General features: G+C 38.8%; 2 protein-coding genes and 1 long non-coding RNA gene across 3 annotated transcripts in view; 2 read left to right on the plus strand and 1 right to left on the minus strand.

The window, feature by feature from the left end:
• Positions 1-597: 597 nt before the first annotated feature.
• LOC142157688 (uncharacterized) lies at positions 598-2,995 on the plus strand. The gene is made up of 2 exons (XR_012692568.1): positions 598-2,394; positions 2,629-2,995. It is a non-coding gene; the product is annotated as an uncharacterized LOC142157688 (long non-coding RNA).
• A 9,674-nt stretch (positions 2,996-12,669) lies between these two features.
• ASTE1 (asteroid structure-specific endonuclease 1) lies at positions 12,670-23,534 on the minus strand. Its single transcript, XM_075212437.1, has 6 exons — positions 23,354-23,534; positions 23,011-23,054; positions 18,671-20,007; positions 17,712-17,922; positions 15,747-15,933; positions 12,670-14,546 (listed from the first exon to the last, which is right to left on the minus strand). Exons 3-6 carry the CDS (start codon positions 19,982-19,984, stop codon positions 14,246-14,248), a joined length of 2,013 nt encoding a protein of 670 aa, XP_075068538.1. The 5' UTR covers positions 19,985-20,007; positions 23,011-23,054; positions 23,354-23,534; the 3' UTR covers positions 12,670-14,245.
• NEK11 (NIMA related kinase 11) overlaps positions 23,526-24,714 on the plus strand; it is a 207,254-nt gene continuing 206,065 nt past the window's right edge. The window contains exon 1 of the mRNA XM_075212438.1: positions 23,526-23,640. The gene's annotated coding sequence lies outside the window, so the exon portion shown is untranslated. The remainder of the gene's footprint in view (positions 23,641-24,714) is intronic.

Below are 24,714 nucleotides of genomic sequence, written 5' to 3' on the forward strand. Positions count from 1 at the left end.
TTCTAATTGCAGACAAAAACACTGTTTTTTTTTCTTTTGAACAGAGATGGGACTGGTCTCCCTTTTGATAAAACTGCAGATGTAATCTCCACAGTACTGCAGTGCACTGGTATTTTCCATCAGACACAGTTGTCACACATATCTTGATGGGTATTCTTCATACCACAAAATAGACATACAAGTTCCAGTCAAGGGACGGTTTCTCTACATAATGAAAAAGTTCAACTCTCTGTAAAAACAACTTTTATTTAGTCTAAAGTAAATGTTCCTAATGTATTTTCAGCTACAGTGTTGTAACCATTTTTCAATTTTCAGTTAGGCAAACATACCAGGTGGCTTTTGTGTGTATCAGAAGTGCATTGACACGTCGGGTATGTGCCTAAAACGACTCGCCATTCACTTAATTAGAATAACAATTTTGTAAAAAATAACCATCATTGTGCTAGGTGCGGGTGGAAATGAGGACTCTCACCTTTCATGCTTCTGGATGCAATTGAGGAAAAAAAAAAAAAATATATATATATTATATAAAATAATTCATGCAAAATCTTTAGTGACAAGTTCTGGATGCTACTGACAAACATATTTTTACTGCATATTATGTGGTCTTAACTGTAAGCTAATCGAATGGAGCACAAAACATTTTTATTTTATTGTGTTGCAGTTTTGAATGTCCTTTTTAGACTAGTAGGGAATACTGTGTACTACACCATAAGAACACAACCTGTACCCTGTATTTATTGTAAAGTTTAATTGTTATTGGTCTATATGGTTCAGTTCTTTTCTTTGGTTCCTTATTATCCAGGATCCCTCAAACTACAAAGAATGTCATCCTCTATTGAAGTGTCCCGTCATCTGCTATAGAAGCCTTCAGTTGTGGTTAGAGCTCATGAACTTGTGCTGTGTTTCTCAGTTAATAAAGAGATAATTATTAAATAGATTTTAAAGTGGGATCATAAAACAATGGATTTCTGTGACCGGTGTAGGGAAACAGGTGTCATCTCTCACCTGCTACACACTACCATCTACCCCAGGAGATAACAAGTCAAAGGCTTTGGGTGCAACTGGCCTCAGCCAGTTTTATTAAGCAAGAAAATAAAAGAAACTTCAAAATAAACAACTTGCCTGTCCAGCACTAACTAAATACAAGTCACCCCTGACTAATAAACTAAAACAAATTGTAAGACGTTTCAGCACAGGTTTCTCACAGCAAAGATCAGGCTTCCTCTCTGACTGTTTTTTTCCACCAGCTACTGAGAGACTGAATCCACTGCCTAGCAGCCAGTTCATCACAGCTCACAGGTGCCAGCATTAATCAGTCTGACAGCAGAAAAGAAGACCTGGGCTAGGCCTTGTAAATGGAGCCCACCCTTCTCACTCCATTTACAGTGAAGGGACCCTTACCACATTGTCTGACCTGCAAACACTATGCCAGTGCTTTTGTTACACTGACTTTCTATAATTGGAATATAGTTCTCTGTATGTCCTCAGAGCTGGGCAATAATACCATTAATTAAGTACTTGTTTGATACACATGATTGCTTTCTCTTTTGAAAAAGTGTATTAATTTTGGTATTAACTTAACTAATACCCCATTAATACTGCTACAAAATCTCAGATTTTTGCTGAGGCGAACCCAAGCAACTACGGAGTAGGCTCAGTGTGAAAGGGGGTCCCTGCATCTCCCCGGATCTGATGACCCAGGACTTTTGCAGGGTTATTTCCAGGTCGGTCCCGGGTAGCTTTCAGTCTGAACGGTGCAACCCAGGTTTTTCTGCTGGTGTCTCATATAAAGGAGCTGATTGGTGGGATTAGGAACGCTGACGTCATTTCAATGCTGCAGAGGAGAGAGGAGAAAGTATGTCACACTGGCAAGAAGAGGTGTGTAAGCTACTGGCCATTAGAGGAGAGGAGGAAATAAAAAGGCTAATCACAGGCACTGTAAAAGATGCCACAGTGTACTACAATATTGGTAACATTTTAACAGCCTGGGGTTCAAGCGCAGCCAGCAGCAGGTTATAAACAAGTTGAACTCACTTAGAAAACAGTACTCAAAAATGCATGATCACAACCGCAGAAAGAGTGGTGCTGGCCGTATGGAATGACTCTTTTATGAACAGTGTAACATAGTCTTTGACAATTCTGCCCTGGCAAATCCAATAGCACTGTTCTCAAGCCGCCATGATGCGTACAGTCTAACACCTGAAAGAACTCAATCTAGCGTACTGTCACTTGTGACTAGTGATCATTCACAGGAAGAACTTGCAGAATTAGACGCCTCAAATGTGCACTAAGACAGCATGAATATGTCTACAGAAGAATTGGCAGATTCACAACCTTTGCCAGGGACCCAACCATCAACAGTGACGCAGACCCAGCCGTTACATTCAAACAGTAAGTTTTTAACTTTTAAAAAGTAAATGAAGTAAACATGAAAGTTTAACATTAAAAAGCTAAACTTAAAAACATGAAAACATGGACATCTATATGTTGCAGTGTGAACATAGTGTGCAGGAGGAAGGAGACCTCAAGCACATATCAGCTTACAACTCTGCTATTTTATTTTGCAGCAATATTCATTCATCCTCGGTGACCTAATGTTTTTTTGTTTGTTTTTCCCATTTCTAGTTTACAGTGTTCCTCGAAGGAAGAAGAGGCTAAATAAGAGAATTTATGATGGATTTCCTTGATCGTCTGCTGCCAAGAGTGCAAGGACTTGCACAATCTTAACCACACTCTCAATACCACCTTGATGGGCCTTATCCCTTATATAACAGAAGCAACATTTTTTTCCACCAAACTCAGGCACTTCATTAAACACACAACATCATCCTCCACAAATTCCTCGTAATCCTGAGTACCCACATTACCGTCAGTTATAGTTAATGGAAGTTTATATTATAAAGTTCTAATATTTTCCTGTTTTGAGGCAAGAATATTTATGAAGTTACCTTTATGCACAATGTTTGTATTATAAGCACTGGAAAAATTTTAACTTTGCACTACTGTTATTACATCAGCCAAAGACTCCAGATTCAAACGCACTGTAAATGCACGTGGAGTGCGGGGGTCTTCGCAGTGTCGAAGTCGTATAATTGGATGAACCAAAGTATATTGGTTAATATTGTTTTAATATTGTTTTGCCGTGCAATTGCGATCCGTCCGCCACGTAACACGTGGCATGGTGCGATTGCACGGTAAAATACGCACGCACACACTCGCATTACATTTAGTTATTTATGTACCGTATATACTCGAGTATAAGTCGACCCGAATATAAGCCGAGGCACCTAATTTTACTACATAAAACTGGGAAAACTTATTAACTCGAGTATAAGCCTAGGGTGGAAAAGAGCGCTAATTTAAAAACCTAAATAAAAATGATAGGTTCAATCTATGAAATCATTTTTAGCTAGATGACAAGGAACATTCACAAATGATTATAAAATCATTGGGTACAACCTAACCTAAATAAAGGGGTATATAAGGGGTAGGGATATAAATGTATGAACATGGTGGCTGTATTGTTTGTTCATTATGTAATTGCACTGTAAATAAAATAAAAAAAACAGAGAGAGAGAGATTGATTGATTTTCACTTACCCGGCAGTGGAACGCATATGCGTTCCAACAACAGGAAGTTCGGCATTTGGAACGCAAGTTTGCGTTCCAAATGCCGAACTTCCTGTTGTTGGAACGCATATGCAGAAGTTGACAGCCGAGGGACCGGACACAGGGTAAGTTCACCCGTGTATAAGCCGAGTGCCCTTTTTCAGCATACAAAAGTATGCTGAAAAACTCGGCTTATACACGAGTATATACGGTAATTCATATTGGTTCCGTTACACTGTAATTTATGAGCAGATAGTATTTGGTTTATTATTAGTATATATATATATATATATATATATAATGATTAGAATTACTTTAACAGCAGGCTCCGCGGAACAGATGCCAACTGCTGTTCATCCTCCTCCTCCTGGCGCCTTTGTGCCTCCAGATAAAAAGCTGCAAACATACACTAGCAAGAATGCACCACATTCCCTGCAAAAGCCATTCTCCAACAAACCCACACCTGAAAAATAATGAGGCACCCTTTTTGCATCATGATTAACTGCTGGCCAATAGACTGTGATTCTCTGTGATTTCTTCATCCAGAAAAAAAACATTTTTCACATTTGGATTGCATTAGCATTAAATTAAGGGTTAACTATGTAATGAAACATTGTGCATCCTAATTTCTTTCAGGCACCAGTATTAGAGTGGATTTGTTCAAAGGAAAAAACAACTAGAAAAGGAATGTTGAAATGAGAATTTACTATGCAATCATACAGGGTGAAACAAAATTTAAAAAAAAACAAAACAAAAAACCCTGAAATTACATGACACTTTGGCCATTTTCTAGACACAGTCCTAATGGAGCAATCATTGCACATGAAATAGGCCTTTCTCTTATGTTCTGATTGGCATAATACCTCAAACAGCACACTGTTTGAGCAATCTCGCCGCTCACAAGCAGCTCTTTCATTTTGGTCTTTTGAATGGCGGTTTTCTGGCGACTTTATAAACCCCCTAATAGTAAATCCGGCTTTTTTTATGTTGAACATTATTGAAAAAACCGTCATGGCGCTTTCTAAAGTGGCGGCTTTGAAAAAATTATTTCTGGCCATTTGGACGACGGGTTTAGCGGTAGTAATTCCGGCGATGGCTAAACCGAAAGTCGGCGGGTTTACAAACACGTCTGATAGTAAATCTAGCCCTAAATGTGCTTTTATCATTTGCTCAGGTGACATCAGAACCACTGAAACTTTTCTTCCCAAATAACAAGTACCTACTGGATTGGGGGCAACCATTTATATGCCCTTCTGCCACATATATAATCTTTCCGGGAAGGATATAGGGAAAAGCCTAATATTTCTGAGCATAAGGTTCCTGCAAATTTATATATGTTATATTCTATATTAGCTGGTCTACCTTGCAATTCAAAAAACTCTGTATGTATTTAAAGGAATGGGGATCAAACCTGCATTATCCTTCCCCTGAGGTATGTTTGCAAACTCAACAGTTAGTTTTATTTACCATCTTACTAATTAAGTTATAGTATACCTATCAGGTTCAAGTCTAGAAAGTGTTCTGGGTTGTGTTGGCACCATGATTTACATTCGTTTCCAGGATTAATACCACACTGCATATACAATACTCGGCTGTAATCCCTGACATTTGTCAAGAATCATGCTTACAAAGCTTTTTTCAATTAACAACTGTGACGAAATGTAGTATATCATCATCATCATCATCATCATCAGCAGCAGCTATTTATATAGTGCCACTAATTCAGCAGCGCTGTACAGAGAACTTACTCACATCAGTCCCTGCCCCATTGGAGCTTACAATCTAAATTTCCTAACACACACACACACACACACACGGACAGAGAGAGAGACTAGGGTCAATTTAATAGCAGCCAATTAATCTACTAGTATGTTTTTAGAGTGTGGGAGGAAACCAGAGCACCCAGAGGAAACCCACGCAGACATGGGGAGAACATACAAACTCCACACAGGCCATGGCCGGGAATTGAACTCATGACCCCAGTGCTGTGAGGCAAAAGTGCTAACTACTAAGCCACCGTGCTGCCCCTAATGACTGATTTTATTTCCTATTTTATTTTCTGAAACTCTTTTGTGCAACATATTGTATGGCTTTGTTATTAGTTTTTGTAAATAAGCCTTGGAAATATTTTTCAGATCAAACATATTTAATGTAGCGTATTTCTCTGTGATTGTTTGTGATCTTACGAAACACAGGGAGGCTCATGCTTCATGTGTATGTGTAAGAACGTAAGTGAATTAGTGGTGTGTGATTCTAGAGAGAGTCAGCATCCTAATTGACCGGAGATTACGCTCAAGGCTTACAAAATTTTAAAGGACATACTGCACATATAGTTTCTATCCCCGTCCTGTTCTTGTTTTTCTTTTCTATTTTTTTATTTGGTGGAAGTGTGAGGTCCAGGATGGTCACCGAATATAAGCAGATGAAAAAGGACAAGCTTTTGGCTTTGTGTGTCAAAAGAGAAATTGCTGTCGTCCCTGGCAGCAACCAACTCCTCCTGTAGGGGGCCCGGCAGGAAAGCCAGTGCCAGCCGTCCTGTGTGCAGGAGGACCCCAAGAATGCCCCAGAAACAATCTGCAAGCGGTTAAGGTAGAACACCAAGTCGCACTTGAGTTGTTAGACTCTGGTGCAGACCTGACTCTTGTACATCCAAGAGTGAGCCCAGAGAACATTATTCCTGGGAAGACTATTGCTGTGCGAGGAGTGGTATACTACATTCTGCAATACCACTAGCCAGAGTGTATCTAGATTGGGGATCTGGCAGAGAAATATGAGACATTGAGGTACTAAATAATCTGCTTGTTGGGGACTGATTTGGGAAGGATGCACGCTGCTTATATAAATGAAAGTGATGTAATTTCTGATGCACGGATGCAAACTAACCTTATTATTTCCCAGGAGAACTCTGCTGATCAGTAAAAATTAAGGGCAAAAATATGTAATGAAATTTCATGTGCTGCTGAGAATACTCATGCAGATTTGCAGGTACTGTGATGCAGAGGTAGGGCGCCATTTTGAGTATGTGCGATCGCATCAGCGCAACGCACGTACGGGGCACACTTCACATCGCGAGAATATTGGCCAAAAGCTTCACAAATCGGAGTAGGAGAAAAGTTACATACTAAAAAGTAAATCAGAACCCGAGCCGATTACAAAACTTTAGATAATGCTGGCTGGTTCTTCGGATGTCAATAGTGTGTACATTAAATAATGAAACACCTTACCAATTATTACTTTCATATAAATAAAACCACATATATTAGGATATATAAAATAACAATACTATCAAAAACACAGCATAGAGAACCTATTAACCCCTCTATAAGTATATAGTCTGTCAAAGTCGTATAAATTGGATGAAAGAAAGTATATTGATTAATATTGTTTACCGTGCAATTGCCATCAGTACGCCACGTGTTATGTGTCATGGCGCGATCGCACGATAAAACACGCACGCATACACTCGCACTTTCACATACATTTACTTATATATTTCATATTTATAATGGTTTCATTCCACAGTCGTTTATGAGCAGATGGTATTTGGTTTATAGTTATATATATTATAAGGTTATATGTACACTTTAGTGATATGTAAGGTTCAGGTTACAGGAAACATATCATGTTTAGTATCATTCTCATCCCCAATTTATTCGCAGACATCCGGTGCAATCGCCAAACATAACGCACACTGCGTATGGTAGTTATAGATTATAGGGAATAAATGATTAGAATGATATTGTCTGTGTAGTGTGTAAATAGACTAGTTTAAACTGGATTCTGGGCGGGAAAATTGGAGTACATCCCCTGAAGAGCTGACCCCCACCTTTGGATATTTTCGTTTGAACTGGCCTATGACCTGCATTACACTGGACCCTCCTGAAGCCTGGACCTATAGAAGCAAGCCACATCATCTGTATTGTTTTCTCTGTATCACTGATTGTATATCTACAGCTCCCTGGGACCAGCTAAGACAGTCATCACTGACCACAGTCTTCTGGAATGAAGGACTGTCTCACTGGACCCAGCAGAGAACGCAGCGTATGTATGTATTTGGTATCGGCTGTATTGTACTGTAGCTTATTAATAGAAGTGCTAAACCTTTGCTTTTGCTAAATAAATTGTTTGGAACCACAAGAAATCGCTTCCAATGCTAATTGGAAAACGATGAAATGACTTTAATAATTCATATAAATATCCTGATAATGTCCTGTTTGATTTTAAAGCATACTAATAAAGGATATACATTTTTTTTTAAAAATATTTTTTATTAGTAGCATCTTATAGTGAAAAGCGTTACAAAATTCTTGAAAGGTACATCAGTTACATAGTTTTTACATATATATCGATACAGGATGTACCACACTCACAGTGCATTTACAGTAGGAAGTTAATTGTGCAGCAATCTGGTACTGTAAAGATGTATTATTTAACATTTGAAGCAGAGGGTAAAAGGGGGGGTATAAGACAGTGGAGGAGAAGAAAGAGAATAGGAAAAAGTAATCTGGATTATAGGGGGAGGGTGGAAGGAAAAGAGGGGGAGGATCATAATACCATCTATGGAGTAATTTATTGGCATTTTCCTTGATGCAGACATTTATGGAGCAGCGAGCCGTCCACTCAAAAATATCCGACCACTCTTTGTGGTCTAGTGTAGTCTCCAAGTTCATTTCCCATTGCATCTGGAAGCGGTCTTTAACATCTGTGGTGATGGTAAGTAGAGCATTATACAGTGTGGAGAGAAGGCCTTTTGAAGATGAGCCGGAGAGACACAGACTTTCAAATGTAGTGGGTGGTCTGGATGACAACTGAGCTTTAACCGTTTGATGGTAGTGTCCAACCTGCAAATATTGATGGAACTGTCCCATCGTAAACCCGCACTGGTCTGCTAGGTCTGAGAATTGCGGGAATGTTGGAGTCTTGGTAATAAGATTTAGCAATAGTAGTTTGCCCTCACCTGCCCACTGTCACGATTTCCAAGGTAAGACCACAGACAGAAGATAACTGAATCAAGTGGTTTTATTAAGAAACAAAGATAACACTGGTTCAAAATGCACAAGTGGTAAGAAAATGGTAAACTACAGTTCATAACAATGAGGAAGTAGTTGATTCGTTGAGAAGAGCAGTCTAATGGAAACAGTATCGATGAAGAACCAGTAGGTCTGTTCAGATGGTAACTCATAGCAACAACAGCTGAATTACTGATACAGCGACATCAATAGAAGCAAATGTAATGAGGAACAAACTGATCCGTTTAGATGGTAACTCAGGGCAACAGCAGATGAGTTACTAATACAGCGGCAGTTCAATAGAAGGAAATGTAATGAAGAACAAGCTGATCCGTTTAGATGGTAACTCAAGGCAACAGCAGATACAGCAGCAGTTCAATAGAAACAGCAATAATGAAAGGCTTGGTTGATCCCTTTAAGTGGTAACACAGGTGACAGCAATTGAGTACTGATACAGCTACAGTTCAGTGAAAACAGCAGTAAAGAGGACTTAGTTGATCCGTTAAAAGAGTAACTCAGGTAACTGTAGTTGATTTAGTGATACAACAACAGTTCAATAGAAACAGCTACAATGAAGACTTAGCTGATCCGTTTAGCAGGTAGTTCAGTGTAGCAGGTGTAGGAGGTTCCTAGTAAAGTTTGGAATTACAATAGTGAAGCGGTAAAGTCCAATGAATGGAGCCGTAGAAGAGACACTGAATGCAGCAGTGAAGACCCGATAAAGCGAGAGTTCCAACGAAGGCACCAGAGATTAAACACAGCAGATCATGAAGCAAAGATGCACTGCAACCATGGGTAAGTCACACGAGGGGAACCCAATGCTGACAAGAGTAAGTAACTTGAAGAACAGGAACAGAGCACTTGGAAATGCTGACAGGAACAGAGCACTTGAAAATGCTGTATTAAAGTATTTTTATTGTTTTCCAATAAGCATTGTCTAAGCGACTTCTTGTGTTTCCAAAGCACAAACAATTTATTTAGCAAAAGTAAAGGTTTAGCAGTTTCATAAATAAGCTACAGTTCAATACAGCCGATACCAAATACATACGCTGCGCCCGCTGTGCGCTCCCTTGCTGGGTCCAGCGAGACAGTCCTTCAGTCCAGAAGACTGTGGTCAGTTATGACTGCCTAGCTGGTCTCAGGGAGCTTGTATATATACACTCGGTGATACAGAGAAAACAATACAGATGATGTGGCTTGCTTCTATAGGTCCAGGCTTCAGGAGGGTCCAGTGTAATCAGGTCATAGGCCAGTTCAAACAACCCCCTCCAAGGGTGGGGGTCAGCTCTCCAGATGATGACTCAGATTTTCCCACCCAGAATCCAGGTCAAACTAGTCTATTTACATAACACAACCAGTATCATTTTAAACATTTATTCCCTAACATCGCTAACTAGAGTATGCAATGTGCGATCCTTTCGGCGAATGAACCGGACAACTGCGGATAACTAGGGGATTAAAATGATACTAAACATCACGTTTCCTGTACCCTGAACCTTAAATATCACTAAAGTGTACATATAACCTTATAATATATATATATATATATATATTATAACTATAAACCAAATACCATCTGCTCATAAATGACTGTGGAATGGAACCATTATGAATATGAAATATATAAATAACTGAATGTGAGAGTGCAAGTGTATGCGTGTGTATTTTATTGTGCGATCGTGCCATGCCACGTGTTAAGTGGCGTATTGATCGCAAACGCATGGTAAAACAATATTAACCAATATACTTTCGTTCATCCAATTATACGACTTCGACAGCCGACAGGAACAGAGCACTTGGGAATGCCGACAGGAACAAGGATAGGTACTGCTCAACTAGAGTGACCTGATAATCTGGCAAAGGCTGTTGGGAGCAGGCAGGTTTAAATAGGCCAGAAGCAGGTGAGACAACTCCCAGCGATAATGAGTCAGGGAACAATAGTCCAAGTAGCACAGTGACCCCTTTGGTGGGCAGTGGTACTATAGTTAGGATATAACATACACAACAGATCCAACAAAGTCACTGCAGACAGGAGCTGCAGAATGCAAGTCGTGACACCCACTTTGTATACATGGAGCGTGAAAGTCCAGGCATGAAGTCAGGATTGAACCAAAGGGGTATCAAAATCGAGGGTGGGCGAGAGAGATGCCCATCTATTACATTGGGACCAAATTGAAAGGGAGAGGGCGGGCCATTACTGGGTGGGTTCGGGCGTTATGTAGTTGGGAGCCAGAGAACAGAACAGACCTTTGAGCCACCTAGTAAATTTGATTCTATATCAACCAAGATCCTGTTTCTAGGAGGAGAATGCCATTGCACACATTGAGCTAATTGTGTCACGTAGTAATAGTTGCGAAGGTTGGGAATAACAAGGCCACCTGCGGTGGAGGGGCGTTGCAAGATGCGGGCAGAAATCCTGGGTCTTCTATTTGACCAGATGAATAGCAATACAGAGGTTTATAAAATTTTTAGGGTTGTGAGGTGGACTCTAACAGGAAGGGTGTGAAAGAGATATGGCAGTCTTGGGATCAACTTCATTTTTACTGATGTAATCCGTCCCAGGATGCCATGTCTTTTTTTAATACAGGCTATGAGCGGGGAATAGTTAGCTTGGCAGAGACTTTCTACCTTTCTGGTGAGTGCAATACCCAGATACCTAATATGGTTGGAGTTCCAGTGAAAAGGAAAATTCAGCTCTAAGAGTTGTTTCAATTTAGGGGATATGAAAATCCAGGATGTCTGTTTTAGCCGTGTTGATTTTGAAGTTTAATAATGTGGAAAAGGTATCAAGTTCTTGAAATAGAATAGTGAGAGAGGTTAAAGGGTCGATGATGGTTAGATGTATATTGTCTGCATAGAGTGCTATCTTGTGAGTGTTAGAAGGTAAATGTATGCTGGCGATATAGGATTCAAACGTATTTTCATGGCTAGGGGTTCTATAACCAATGCGAACAGAAGGGGGGAAAGAGGACACCCTGTTGGGTCCCGTTCCGGACAGGGAAAATGGGGAAAGAACATCCGTTCACCTGGACAGAGGCAGTTGGGTTGAAGTACAAGGCTGAGACCCCTTTAAGGAAGCTGTCTTGGAAACTGTAGACAGTTAAGGTCTGCATCTTGAAGTGCCAGCCAAAGCGGTCAAATGCCTTCTCGGCATCTAGAAATAAGGAGGGAGGGTTGTTCTCTATCGTTAATGTGTTGGATAAGGTCTATGGTCTGCCTGGTATTACCCGCGGCCTGTCAGCCTGCGATGAATCCTACTTGATTGGGTGTACTAGCTTAGGGAATACGGAGTTTACCCTATGCGCGAGGACTTTGGCATATATTTTTAGATCTACATTTAACAATGATATGGGGCGGTAGCTACTACAAAGAGAAGGGTCTTTGCCTTTTTTCGGGCTTCTGCAGCGTTCCCTCCCATATACTCCCAAATGTACAGCCGCTTTAGTGGGACATGTTCTTGATGCAGCTATTATTTTTTACTATGTTGCTAAACTACAATGCCCTACTCACTCCCCTTCTTTTACTGTACCCCTTCATTTCCCTAATAAAATTTGTGAAAATTCTTAATAAAATGTGTTTAAAAAATGAAAGAAAATCTGTCAAGTTTACAGTGTGAGCGCTTATCCTTAAAACTGCATATCTGTGTGTATCTAGCAAAATGAAAACATGAGGTATTAGTTCATATTTTGATGAAAATATTTAAGCCTGCATCCCAGCGCCAAGGACACTTCATTATATGCAGGTCCTACACGGACCTATATGCTTTAAATACCTGGGAGGTGAGTGCATCTGATTTTAACTGCATTGTAATGGTGTTTAAAGCATATAGGTCACTGTATGACCTGCATATAATGAGGTGCCCTTGACGCTGGGATGCAGGCTTAAATATTTTGGATAAGCGCTGACAACTGTCTTTTTGGTTTTTTAAGTTTTTACACTGAACTGAATAGTAGACAATTAAAATGTATTCAATATTTAAAGCTATAATAGCATGTCATAACATTAATAAGTAAATGGACTCTATTATATATTTTACATTATTTATTTTGTCTGGAAGATTCAAATATCCATTACATCATCTCATTATTAAAAAGCATTGACACCTGCAATTAAACATCATTAAAAACATAACATATCATGATTAAAATATAAAAAGTTATGTTATATCCCACACTTGCAGTTTAAGAATAACTTTTTTTCCATGCATCTGTGGACATCAAGATGTGGTTAATTAGAGTTTGATTACAGTCTGTATTATTGTTGCAGCAGGGGATATAGTCATGAGCTAACAAACACTTTACTGTAAAAGCATATTTGTATATAGAAAAAGGACACACCTACCGAGGAAAGCATGAGAACTGCATATTCCAATCTAAAATATAGTTTAAGAGTATACAATACTGTGCAGAAGTTTTAGGCAGGTGATTTAGATTTTTCTTTTCATTCACTTTGCATTTTGTTAATTAGTAAAAATAAACTATTACAACTTCTATTTTTGAAAGCATTCTTCTTTTGCAGCATTTTTTCCACACCCGCCTAAAATTTTTGCACAGTACTGTATATCATTTTAAAATATTGCCTACACCTTCTCAATTAATTATTTTGTTTAATTAATTACTATTCCTTAGAGCCTCACACATTTCTCATATACTTATGGACGTGTATTAATAAGCTCATACTAATGCACATCAACTAAGAAAGGCACCTAGTTGGCACAAAAATGCATCCTATTATCCGATGCCGAGACCTTATGAAAATGAACTCAAAGATGTTGTACTGTTTAGCATAACTAAAAAAGGTCTGCAGACATGGCTAAAACATGAACACCTTCTAAAGTATGCATTCTCAATCCCTTCATCGGGCTCTCACCCCGCCAAAAGAATTCTCATTTTTTCATCTGTGCGCAGAAGCGGATGTATCACATTCACCATGTAATGCTGCAGTTCGCCCATGTGTGGCAAGCCCCATCCATCCCAAGGAACAACAATTGCTCACCTTGAAATTGATGCCATCTTGCCACATTAACCTATGGAAAACAACTGCATCCCATAGCAAAAAAAAAACCAGCTTTTGTCTGCACCTCTGCTTTTCCAGTTCTTAAAGGAAATTGAGATCCCAGGCTACATCACTATTTTTTATCAAGTTTGACCTGAGGGCTTGACAGCAGTAGGGTGTACATGGCCAAAGTGAGTCAAAGGATTGGATGTAAGGGTCACGTGATAAGCTCATGTTACCCATGAACACTTTCTTTAGCCAGGTATGCCAAGCTTCTACCAAGTCTGTCTGGGGAACTCCAGCTCCTTTAAATGAACACCACATACTTTTAATTTGGTGACATGGTGGCGTTTAGAGGGCTGCTTTCCATGTGAACATAACAAAAAAATATCTGTACTATTTGGCAGTGTAATGTAGGTGTGTCTGATGTGTGCCATTTTTTTTATTATATACTCTGCCCATCTAACATGTAGCCTTTTCCCCATCATTATTTAATGGGAGGGCCATCATGTAGAGTAACAAATAATCCAGTCTTAAATTACTTACCGAGTAAACTATTTTGTGTTCATTGCTTCTAACCAAAACATCAGTCATAACCATGTTCATGCCCTAAGTAAGGCTGTTGTGTGATCAGTCTTCTAGTAACAAGTCGGCAAACCTGTTGCTAAGCCTACACTGTGCTGAATTCTCCATTGTGGTGCACACTTTAGTATTGACCACACTTTTGCCAGTTTTTACTTTTTTCTTAGATTTGCGTGATGCTGGCTTTGTCCTGCTCTGGAAGCAGCCCTGAGGGATGATGGACATTACAGCATGAATACAGTCCTGGTACAGCTTTTCCAGTGGTGGGCATGGCTTAAACAAGTCTTCTGCAGTAGATGAAGACTTTATCTTCTGAGTTAGATGGTATACAATTGAACCATTGTAAATTCTGAACAAAGAGAGAAAGACATGAGTGACTACACATATCAGATATTGGGCCCACCTTTGCTTCCAGCAAACATTTATACACACTGTAGACTTTCCATCAAAAACCACATCTGTATAGTAAAAAAGTTATCCTAATTTAAGCAAAAACATGGACTTCTGTACTGTACTGAATACATACAATAATACGCAATACAAGCTATGGAACGGCATTATGACAATTTAAAATACTGTATCTGGAGTCAAATTGTGCAAAATATGTGAAAATTATATAAATTCAGAGACATGGGTCCATTGAAATGTATTAGGCAATGAGAAGACTGAGAAAAAAAATCAGTGTAAAATTAAAGAATGTAAAATTAGGGTTTTAAATGTTGATTGTCTTATGGTTTAGTTCACTTTAAAGTTAAAATATACCCCAGGGCTGCTGCCTATCACAACAACTCTGTGATCATAAGACAGGGGAGCTGTAATGTAGGGGGAAGCTGCACAAACGACTATGAATCTATCTGCAGACTGACAAAGTGTGGGGGATATGGCATGCTCTCTTCCAGGAAGAAGGAGCAATTAGGGACTCTTCTATTTAGAACACATGTAGTGCAACAGGCACCATGAAGAATGTTATTTAACTAAAACATGGCATGTAACCGTTTACATTACTGTACCACAAAGTCTGAAGAGATAAGGAACTAGGACCTGACTCATTAAGGATCTTAACTAAAGAAACTTCTTATTTAAGTCTCCTGGACAAAACCATGTTACAATTCAAGGGGTGCAAATTAATATTCTGTTTTGCACATAAGTTAAATACTGACTGTTATTTCATGTAGCACACAAATATCAACTTTAAATTTCAGTGTACAAATAAGCTATCAAGTATTTGTGTGCTACATTAAAAAACAGGCAGTATTTAACTTATGTGCAAAACAGAATACTAATTTGCACCCCTTGAATTGTAACATGGTTTTGTCCAGGAGACTTAAATAAGAAGTTTCTTAAGTTAAGATCCTTAATGAATCAGGCCCTAGTAGTTTCAGCTACCATAGAAATATTTAGTAGCACTGTCCATGACATCATCTGCATGGAGCCAAGTGTTTTCTGCTAAGTCAGGCCTGACTAATTCACTAAACAACAAATTTTACAATCATTGTTCATGTAATAAAAATGAATACCAGTAATGAGAATAGAAGCAGTTCTCTCTGACCTGGTAATGTCAGGCTCTGGCAGCGGCATAGAGAGAAGCTGATTGAAGTGCATGAACATCTGTAGACAGCACTGCCACTGGCACAGTATGTGCAGATCTTCCCAGTCCAGCCTTCTCTGCTGTGCACCTTCCAACTTTATCCTGGTCATCTGCTCACACACTAACTTGATGCCATCTCCCTGCAGCTCTTAGGTAAGAAAATAAACATATAAGTCACATTGTGCAGTTACGGAGTTAGGAGGAGTTCAAGGGTGCCAGCACCACAGAAAAAAAGTTTTAGCTGAAATGTCAAATATAAATGTAAAAATTCTCATGAATTACAAAAAAAAGAAAAGGCATTTATCATTGGTATGGCTCTGTAATAGATATAAGATAGTAAGCTGACATTCATTCATCAGTCTGTGGATATTGCAAAATATATACATTGGAGATCCCACAGTCATCCAATCTCTGAGCTGGTGACACAGTGGTGATTCTGACCAGAGTCCTGTGTGCAATTTTATGTCCTCTCTATGTTTGTGAAACCTGTGAGTAGCTTTTATAAATCAATAAACTCCCAGCATGTATGCTTTTTTGAAATAGTAATATAAGGCCTGATTCATTAAGGAAAGTTAAGCAAAAGTGAGTAAGTAAGGCAAAACCATGTTGCATTGGAGGCGGAGGTAAATTTAAAATGTGATGGCAGATCTATATTTGGGGTAGGGTGTGTCCTAGATCAACTTTAAATTTCAGTGTACAAATAAGCTATCAATTATTTGTGTGCTAAAAACACCCAGTATTTTCCTTATGTGCAAAATAATAAACTAATTTGTACCCCTTGCATTGCAACATGGTTTTGTCCAGGCCCATAACATGTAATTAGTTACATAAGTAAGTATATGCTAATGCTAAGTAATTTCTCAATATCCATGTGAAACAACAAGAAGATGTAGGGCAAACAAACAATTTTACCTTGCCATCGTCCTACCTCTGTATGGCAAGTACTCAGGACAAGGAAACAGCCTGTGGTAAGACTAAAACTTTATTCGTTTTAATATATTCACTCTGGTCTTCATGCTACAAGAATACAAACTTACTATTTTATAAGGTTGCCAAAGCATTAAAAACACATTATGAGTTACATTTACCAAGTAAATTGCATTTAAGCAGTTATCCTAAGGCGTTATGCTAGTTAACCTCTTACTGATTAACATGTATTTTCGAGAAACTGTGTGCTTCTATTTATAATACCTGACTGAGAAATGAGAACAGAAATGAGAGAAAAAATAAGAGTGGATAGAATAAGACTTAGTTGGCCAAAAAGAAAACAGTAAAAATCCCTTTCACAGTCATGCAGCAACACATGCATCAACTCAAGATATATAAAGATAATAAAACAATAATAATATTCTCTAACTATTACCAATCCTTACATGTCAGCATACAAAAAAAATAAAAATAAAATAAAAATAATAATATATAAAAAAAATAAAATCTGAAATACCAACTTGGTGTTTGAAAAAGATAAAAAAAACCAGGTGATTGTTGGCACTGCTTGGTTATTTGTATTCATCTAGGATAGTGGGAATAGATATTGCATATCATTTAAAATATATGAAATATCACAAGTCAAATTATTAAGAAACCCTTTTAAAGTAAGAAACCTGTAACAAAGAACACCATGTACAATATTGTGAAAATCTAATCTAAGATTTAAAGAAATCACCATTTAGAAATAATGTCACTAAAAAGTGTGAAAGAGTCAAGAATACAGGACATGTATCACAGCAATCATTTTAAAAGTGAACCATGGTGAAATGTTTAAGTTGCTTAGGTAAAACACACCTAGATAGGATTATCGCAATTTGTTTCTCTGTGTGCATTTTTCTATATGTCTGCAAGTCCTGCATTCTTAGTACAAAACATTACCGCCTATCATTTAAGGAAAAAGAATTCCTAGAAACATTCGTCTGTGTAAATACATACCTGGTTTATCCAGAACATTGTATGTTTCTTCATAAATAATTCCCATTAATAGGGCCTTAAAATGATGTAGTTTCACTTTGGGGTCTGCATGTCTGATCCAGTAACAAACTATAGCCACTAGAAGTTGGTGGCTAGGAGGAACAGACTCCAGGTCATCCATTTTCAACTCAATGGCCCCTAGTAGCAGATTTAAACTTGTTACCAAAGGAAGCTGAAAAATAAGAACATAGGTTTGCATTCCTTTAAACCAGACATAAGAAACCTGTGGCTGCTCAACTGGTGCAGGACTACAAGTTCCAGAATGCCCTGCCAGCCAGAGGCTGACTAGTAGTTCGACAACAACTAGAGAGCCTGCTTAAAACCATCAATTGACGATTTATGTGAGCAATACGTTAAACGCATAGGACTATAAAGCTACAAAAGCAAAAATACTTCACTGACAAATTGAAATGACTGAATTGAATATCCTTAGTCTGAACATATTTCACTAATATACAAAAATGGATGGAAAATCATGATGTTTTCCGAATTTTGTTACAATGCAAGGGGTGCAAACTAGTTTTCTGTTTTGCACATAAATTAAATACCGACTGTTTTTTCATGTAGCACACAAATATCAACTTTAAATTTCAGTGTACAAATAAGCTATCAAGTATTTGTGTGCTACATGGAAAAACAGTCAGTATTTAACTTATGTACAAAACAGAAAACTAGTTTGCACCCCTTGCATTGTAACATGGTTTGGTCCAGGAGACTGAAATAAGATATCTCTTCATTTAAGATCCTTAATGAATCAGGCCCCTATTTTTTTTTAAAAGGGCTGTGTACTCTTGGTTTCAGGTAACAGAAGAAGTACAGTCGGCCCTAATTAAATTTACGTAAAGTTTAGAAATTGAAATATTGTTTTCGAAAATCTGAAGTTTTTGAGAGACTATGGGAAGATGGTTTTGTTGTCTTACCTCTGGAAGTTTATTGAGCGAGAGAACATCACTGAAATCTCCACTGGGCACACTTATCTCAACTGTCGATCTTCTCACACTAGATACCAGTCGATCATATTCAACAACAAAGAGTTGATGAGGCTGCTTATTTCCTTGTGGCCCCTGTTTTGAATTTTGGAAGATATTAAAAAGTATAGCATAGATCACTTTGCGAATAGGCTGTGTTATGAAATGAGCAGATGGTCTCTTTATATCCTCAACCTGAACATGAAGAAACACCCTCCTCAATACAAGGGCATCACTAAGTAATGGAGACAGTTCACCTCTTGCTAAAGCTTGCTGCACCCAATCTGGCAGGTTCAGTTTAACTGCAGTTGGAGAGACATATGAACCTCTTTGAAAATAATGCTCAAGGTTTACAGTGTCACAAAGGCTGTACTCTTCCATAGCAGAATAAAGGAGCTGTCTGACCGAGTCACGATCCTTTAGCCGAAGATATTTCAGCACATTATCCATAGCTTCTTCCACATCCGCAAATCCAGACAACCAATTTAATAGTCCACAAATTCGAGCGTGTTTCCGCCCCCCGTGACTGCTGTTTCCGGATGGTAAATGTACACTACTGAAAAAGGTCTCCAATGCTGACAGGTTGATGTAGTCATTCCCCATGAGAGCCGCAAAGAGAGGCAACAAGGACATATTCAAGTTATTGAAATATTCACAAAATCTCTGAACAGAGAAACACCGCGCTGAAATATAACGCTCATGGTGTGCTTTCAAGGAAACAATATTTTTCCACTGAAAGGAATTCTGAGGACAATAGCCAGCCTTTATATCAAAGATACAGAAATCGCTGTCAAAGGTAAGTACTGGGCAATTCCACAGATTGGCTAATGCAACTATTTCTCGATCAGCTTCTGCAAAACTCTGCACAAAGGGCACCTGCAGCTTTTTCAAGACTTGGATGTGCACCTCTCTAACCAGGAGGGGAAGCACACTGCCACCTCTTCCATTGGAAAGGCTTTCTGCCATTTTGATTTTGTCCCTAAAGCGTTGCTTTTGGGTTTCAAGTTTTTTATCAGAAATGTCACAGCCACCATCAAACACAACGTAGGCTTGGATGTTGCATATTGCCAAGCTTCCAAAGAATTTATTTAGGACATCAGTGAACGTGTCATAGTCCCCACCGTGAACAAGATCCAAGCCAGAATCAAAGTACAATTTGTGGTACAGATTGTTACCGTCAATAATTACTTTTGTGTTTTTCATCTGCAAATCATGGAAGAAATTACTATTAGAGCTCACAAAGCTCATTAATCCTTGAATTCCCATTTTGAGAACAGAAGCAGGAAGATCTATAACAGAGAATAATGCAACAAATTATCCCAAGAGGCAACAATTTTGAAAACAGTGCAATCATTTAGGACTTGCACTTTTACTATTTTTACTGCTTTAAAATCTCATAAAATGAATTTCCAGTAACAAATAGCAGATTCTATATTAAGTTGCCCTGCAGTGTGCTAAACAGTCTATGACGCTACCTAAAGACTAATCCAACTTTGTCTAAAAAAAATATGTATAAATAAAAAACCTTAGACCCACAGGTTATTTTGCTTCTAGAACTATACTTAATATAACTTCACTGTTGGTTAGATACTCTTCCCTTTCAGTTTACAAATGGTTTCCATGGAAACACTTTGAGCTGTGGTATTATGAGACCTGCTGCTTTATATTTTGTTTTAAAGCACCAAACACAGAAAGCTATTGACACTGGCTGTTTAAAGTCCCAGTGACATCAGGGAAATGATGCTGTAGGTTCTAATTGTTTCCACGAAAACCAAAAACATACTTATTCAAGCAAACAATGTACAGTTAAACGCATATCTAATTTAATTAATGGACTTGGCAATATAATAGAAGAGGTGGGAAATACAACAGTAATAGTAATTTTAACAAAATAAGGATGGACCGCAACTAAAATAATTTGCATCAAATAGCCTATCACATGCTTGATAAATCTACAGATCTAGAAATAGCAATTTTAGCAGGCACTTAAGCACTGGTTAGAGACCGTTGAATGTGCTGCACTGCAATTTGTGGGTATGTACCCTAAAGTCTGTGTGTCCATGCTTGCTGTACACAATTTGATATACCAGAGAAGTGACATGGTGATAGCAAGATTTAAATACACATTTCTGTCTGCTGCCTGCTGAATGTACCCATCAGATTTGTTATTTGCCAGTTGGTGTAAAACTGGCTGTCTTGGCTGAACAATAAATACTATGATAGGAGGACATTTCAGTTGAAAATGCAGAAAGATGATGTACAAATAAACATCCCTCCTCCATAATGCTTTTGGTATTAATTACTTAACGAAAACACCTCATAAGATATGTGACTGAGGAACTAAGCACTTCTATTGAATTTGTATTTGAAAAAAAAATATTTATTTACACTCCTTCTGGCTACTGTATCTAGTATTAGTCAGTTTTACAACCAGCATGCAGATCTACAGAATTGCTGTTGTTCTACATTATTATACTCAGTCTAGGAACTACAGGCGTTGCAGGGGGGTTTACTGAATACAGGGCCCCTCAAATTTGGACTGATTTTGGGACAGTTAGGAAATATAGTAAAATGCATGTAAATTGGTCTGGCACTAGAAACAATTGTTTCTGTAAGGATCATATCAGTGTTTGTGTTGTGTTCCATTGTGGTTAACAACAATTACTGTTATGTTTTAAGTATCATTAGAGCTACTAACAAGGTAAATTTCACTCACACTTTTGCTGCCTCGAGTAGTTGTCTCATTTTATGCACACTCACGTTAAGCTGGGTACACACTACATGTTTTTCACCCGATTATGGTGCTAATCAGGGCCGTAATGAGGGTGGTGTGGGCAGTGCCGTCGCCCAGGTCGCAAGGCCAAGGGGGCACAGCAGCTACCTGCCTCCATACCTTCAGCCCTTAAATTCCTCTTAAGGGCTGAAGAGAGAGAGAGATATAATAACTTACAAAAGTCTGATGCTTCTGCCCATAAGTTCCGCAGTGGAATGCATGTGCGTTCCACTGACAGGAAGTTTGGGATTTGGAACGTTTGCGTTCCAAATGCGGAACTTCTCTCTCTCTCATTTTACAGTATAACACTTTAAAAAGAATTCAGCAAAATTTCTGAACAGATGCTTTGCTCTGGCTATTTTCACTGAGCGGTTAATATGATTTTGCATGGTTGTAGTTGTGTTACGATGTTTCACTGTGCTCAGAAAGTGTTGGGAGAACTGTATATGAATGAATGTTTTTAGTGTGTGCCATGTATTGGCGTCTCGGTCTCTCTCTCTCATTATATGAAGTAAATTCATAATATTAAAAGTATTTCAACACCCCCTTAAATTCATGCCCACTAGTTTATGTAATTAAGTGCATATATATATATATATATATATATATATATATATATATATATATATATATATATAAGATTTATTACAGTAAAGTGCTAGCCACACCCACTTGTCAAATGCAACTCCCACTTAGATGGGGGGGCGCCGGTGCCCTGTCTCGCCCAGGCAGGGCTGGATCAAGGGAGGCCCCTGGGCTAAGGGTACTGTGAGGGCCCCCCCTCCCCATGAGGACCCCCCCGTGAGTTTACCTCCTTCTGTTGTTCCACTCCCTGTAGCAATTACATGGTGTGCAGTAATCTCCTTACTGAGGAGATCGAGTGAGACTATAACTCTTAGTCTCACTATCACGAGATCTCCTCAGTAAGGAGATTACAGTGCGCCGCGTAAGTCCTACAGTGACAGCAGACAGCTAACAGCATAACATTTGCTGTTAGCTGCCTGCCATTCTCCTTGAACAGGTGACAGCCGGAGCCGGGGGCAGGGACACCCCAGACCTGGTAAATGCTGGTGGGCCCCCCAGCTGCCCAAGGCCCCTGGGCTGTAGCCCCTTTAGCCCTATTGTTAATCCGGCTCTGCGCCCATGGCACTAAAATGTCTAGTCACGTCACTGGTGCTAATCACACTATAAACAACCGTTAGGTCCAATACTGCATTAGTGTGTATGCTCCCACGATCATTCTTTATTGTAGCAAAGGACATTGAATCGTTTCATTTGATTTTATGACTGAACTAAAAATCTTTATAAGCGATGTAACAATGTTGAGGCAAATTCTGCAGTGTGTATGCACCCACAACCAGAAGTCCAGGCAGATCTCCGTACAGTTTACAGAGTCACAATCTTTTCAGCTGATGGTTATGACAGATGAAGAGCACAGATCTAAAGGCAAATCTTGTAATTTTTATAAACAGTCTGAAAATAAAGCAATCACTTCAAATTAACAAGTGGAGGCACTCACCATCTACTGCCGTTGTATATTGAGAAGTCAGGCAACAACTTACACTGGCAAATTAAGAGAAGAGAGCACAGTCAATAGCAGCAATCACAATATTTTAAAGCCTAGGGAAATGCATAACGACGACTAATGTCACTAATTCATCTACAGAGACTCACATGCAAAGGCTGACACATCACAATGCAGATCTCTAACAAACAAGGAATTTTCGGGTATAGCCCACACATGACAGTCCAGTGACACACGAAAACAATCAACAGAACACACCATGACCATCATATCAAAAACACATTTTAAAGCAACACACAGCCACCAACAAAAGATGGGTGCTCAGTTTTGCACTTACACTGGCACTAAACGTCCGACAAGGCGAAGATGGTTTTCTTTCCATAAATAAACATTATAACTAATTCCACATGGTCAGCAACCCTGTGTACAGTAAACAGGAAGCGCAGGCTGATGACATCTGTGTGCAGGGCGTCTATTCTTGCCTGGAGCAGAGAGCTCTCTGATTATGACGTAAGGTTTCCATGGATACTGTGGTGTAAACAAACTGCAAGACTAGAGTCCGGGGCAGCAGTGACTCCTCATACGGGGATCTTGCAAGTTTGGGATTCCCAGGGGAAGAATGAGGTAAACCAATCGCGCGTTATTATATCATTATTATAATATATCATTTGGTCATGTTATCATTCAATATGTTAAGGATACTTATATGACATCTATGAAATGTTGGGACTTTATCTGTTACATTTGTAACGTTCACCATGAATAAAAACGGGTCTGTAGTGGTTAGAGCTGCATTATGATCATTGAGAGATGTCTTGCCGGCAGATATTATTCATCGGCAGTTACTTAGAAAGTGAAAATCTCCCTATACTGTGCAATAGTGACAGAGTTATTCTATGGTTATGTCAGATTCATCTGTGACACAACACAGAATGACGCTGTCACTGATAGAAACAGCTATTGTTGTGTTTTATGGAACCATACAACTATTGCCTTATGTGAAAAAGATGTATAGTCTCAGTCTGCTTTTGACGGGTATAAAAGTAAGTGAACATATATTGGGATCGTTGGGGTGATTTTTGGTTACAATTATTATGGTTACACACAGTTACATTTTTTTGTATCCATTTCTCTATTTGCCCATCAGTGTTTACATCTATAAGATGTCTAATTCATATTATATGTGATGTCCTGCAAAATGACTGCCTTTTAAAAAATCATAGCAACAAATTATTGGATAAAATGGATTTGTCACCATGAGAAACAATGAGGTTTTATTTATTGAAAAGTTAACTCTTTACAGTTTAGCATATTGGACTTATGACAATGAGACCTTTCTCCTGGGAAGGGGAGGGGGGAAAACACTAAATATTTCAATGAATAAAATATGTCCCACTGTTACATTTTTAAAGGTTGACAGGTGGGGAGGGCTGGGAAATTTTAGCCCTAGGTGAAAACTCGACACAGCAGGGAAAAAAAATACAGGTTGCCCAGTGACGCAGCCCAAGTAAGCCCACTATGGGACTGGACGGGAGGGGCAGATGCCCTGTACACCCCAGTCCAACCAGCCCCTGGTGACAGGTTCAATTTCAATTCGGCAATAGGTTTATTGTGCTTGCTGAGAATATGGTTTTCCTGTATCGCTCCCATTTATATTGTAGTGTGCCTTGTATGTGGATAGGTAATATTTCTTAATTA

The sequence above is a fragment of the Mixophyes fleayi genome, chromosome 5 (genome assembly GCF_038048845.1).
Source record: "Mixophyes fleayi isolate aMixFle1 chromosome 5, aMixFle1.hap1, whole genome shotgun sequence".
In the NCBI taxonomy this organism is placed as follows: Eukaryota; Metazoa; Chordata; class Amphibia; order Anura; family Limnodynastidae; genus Mixophyes; species Mixophyes fleayi.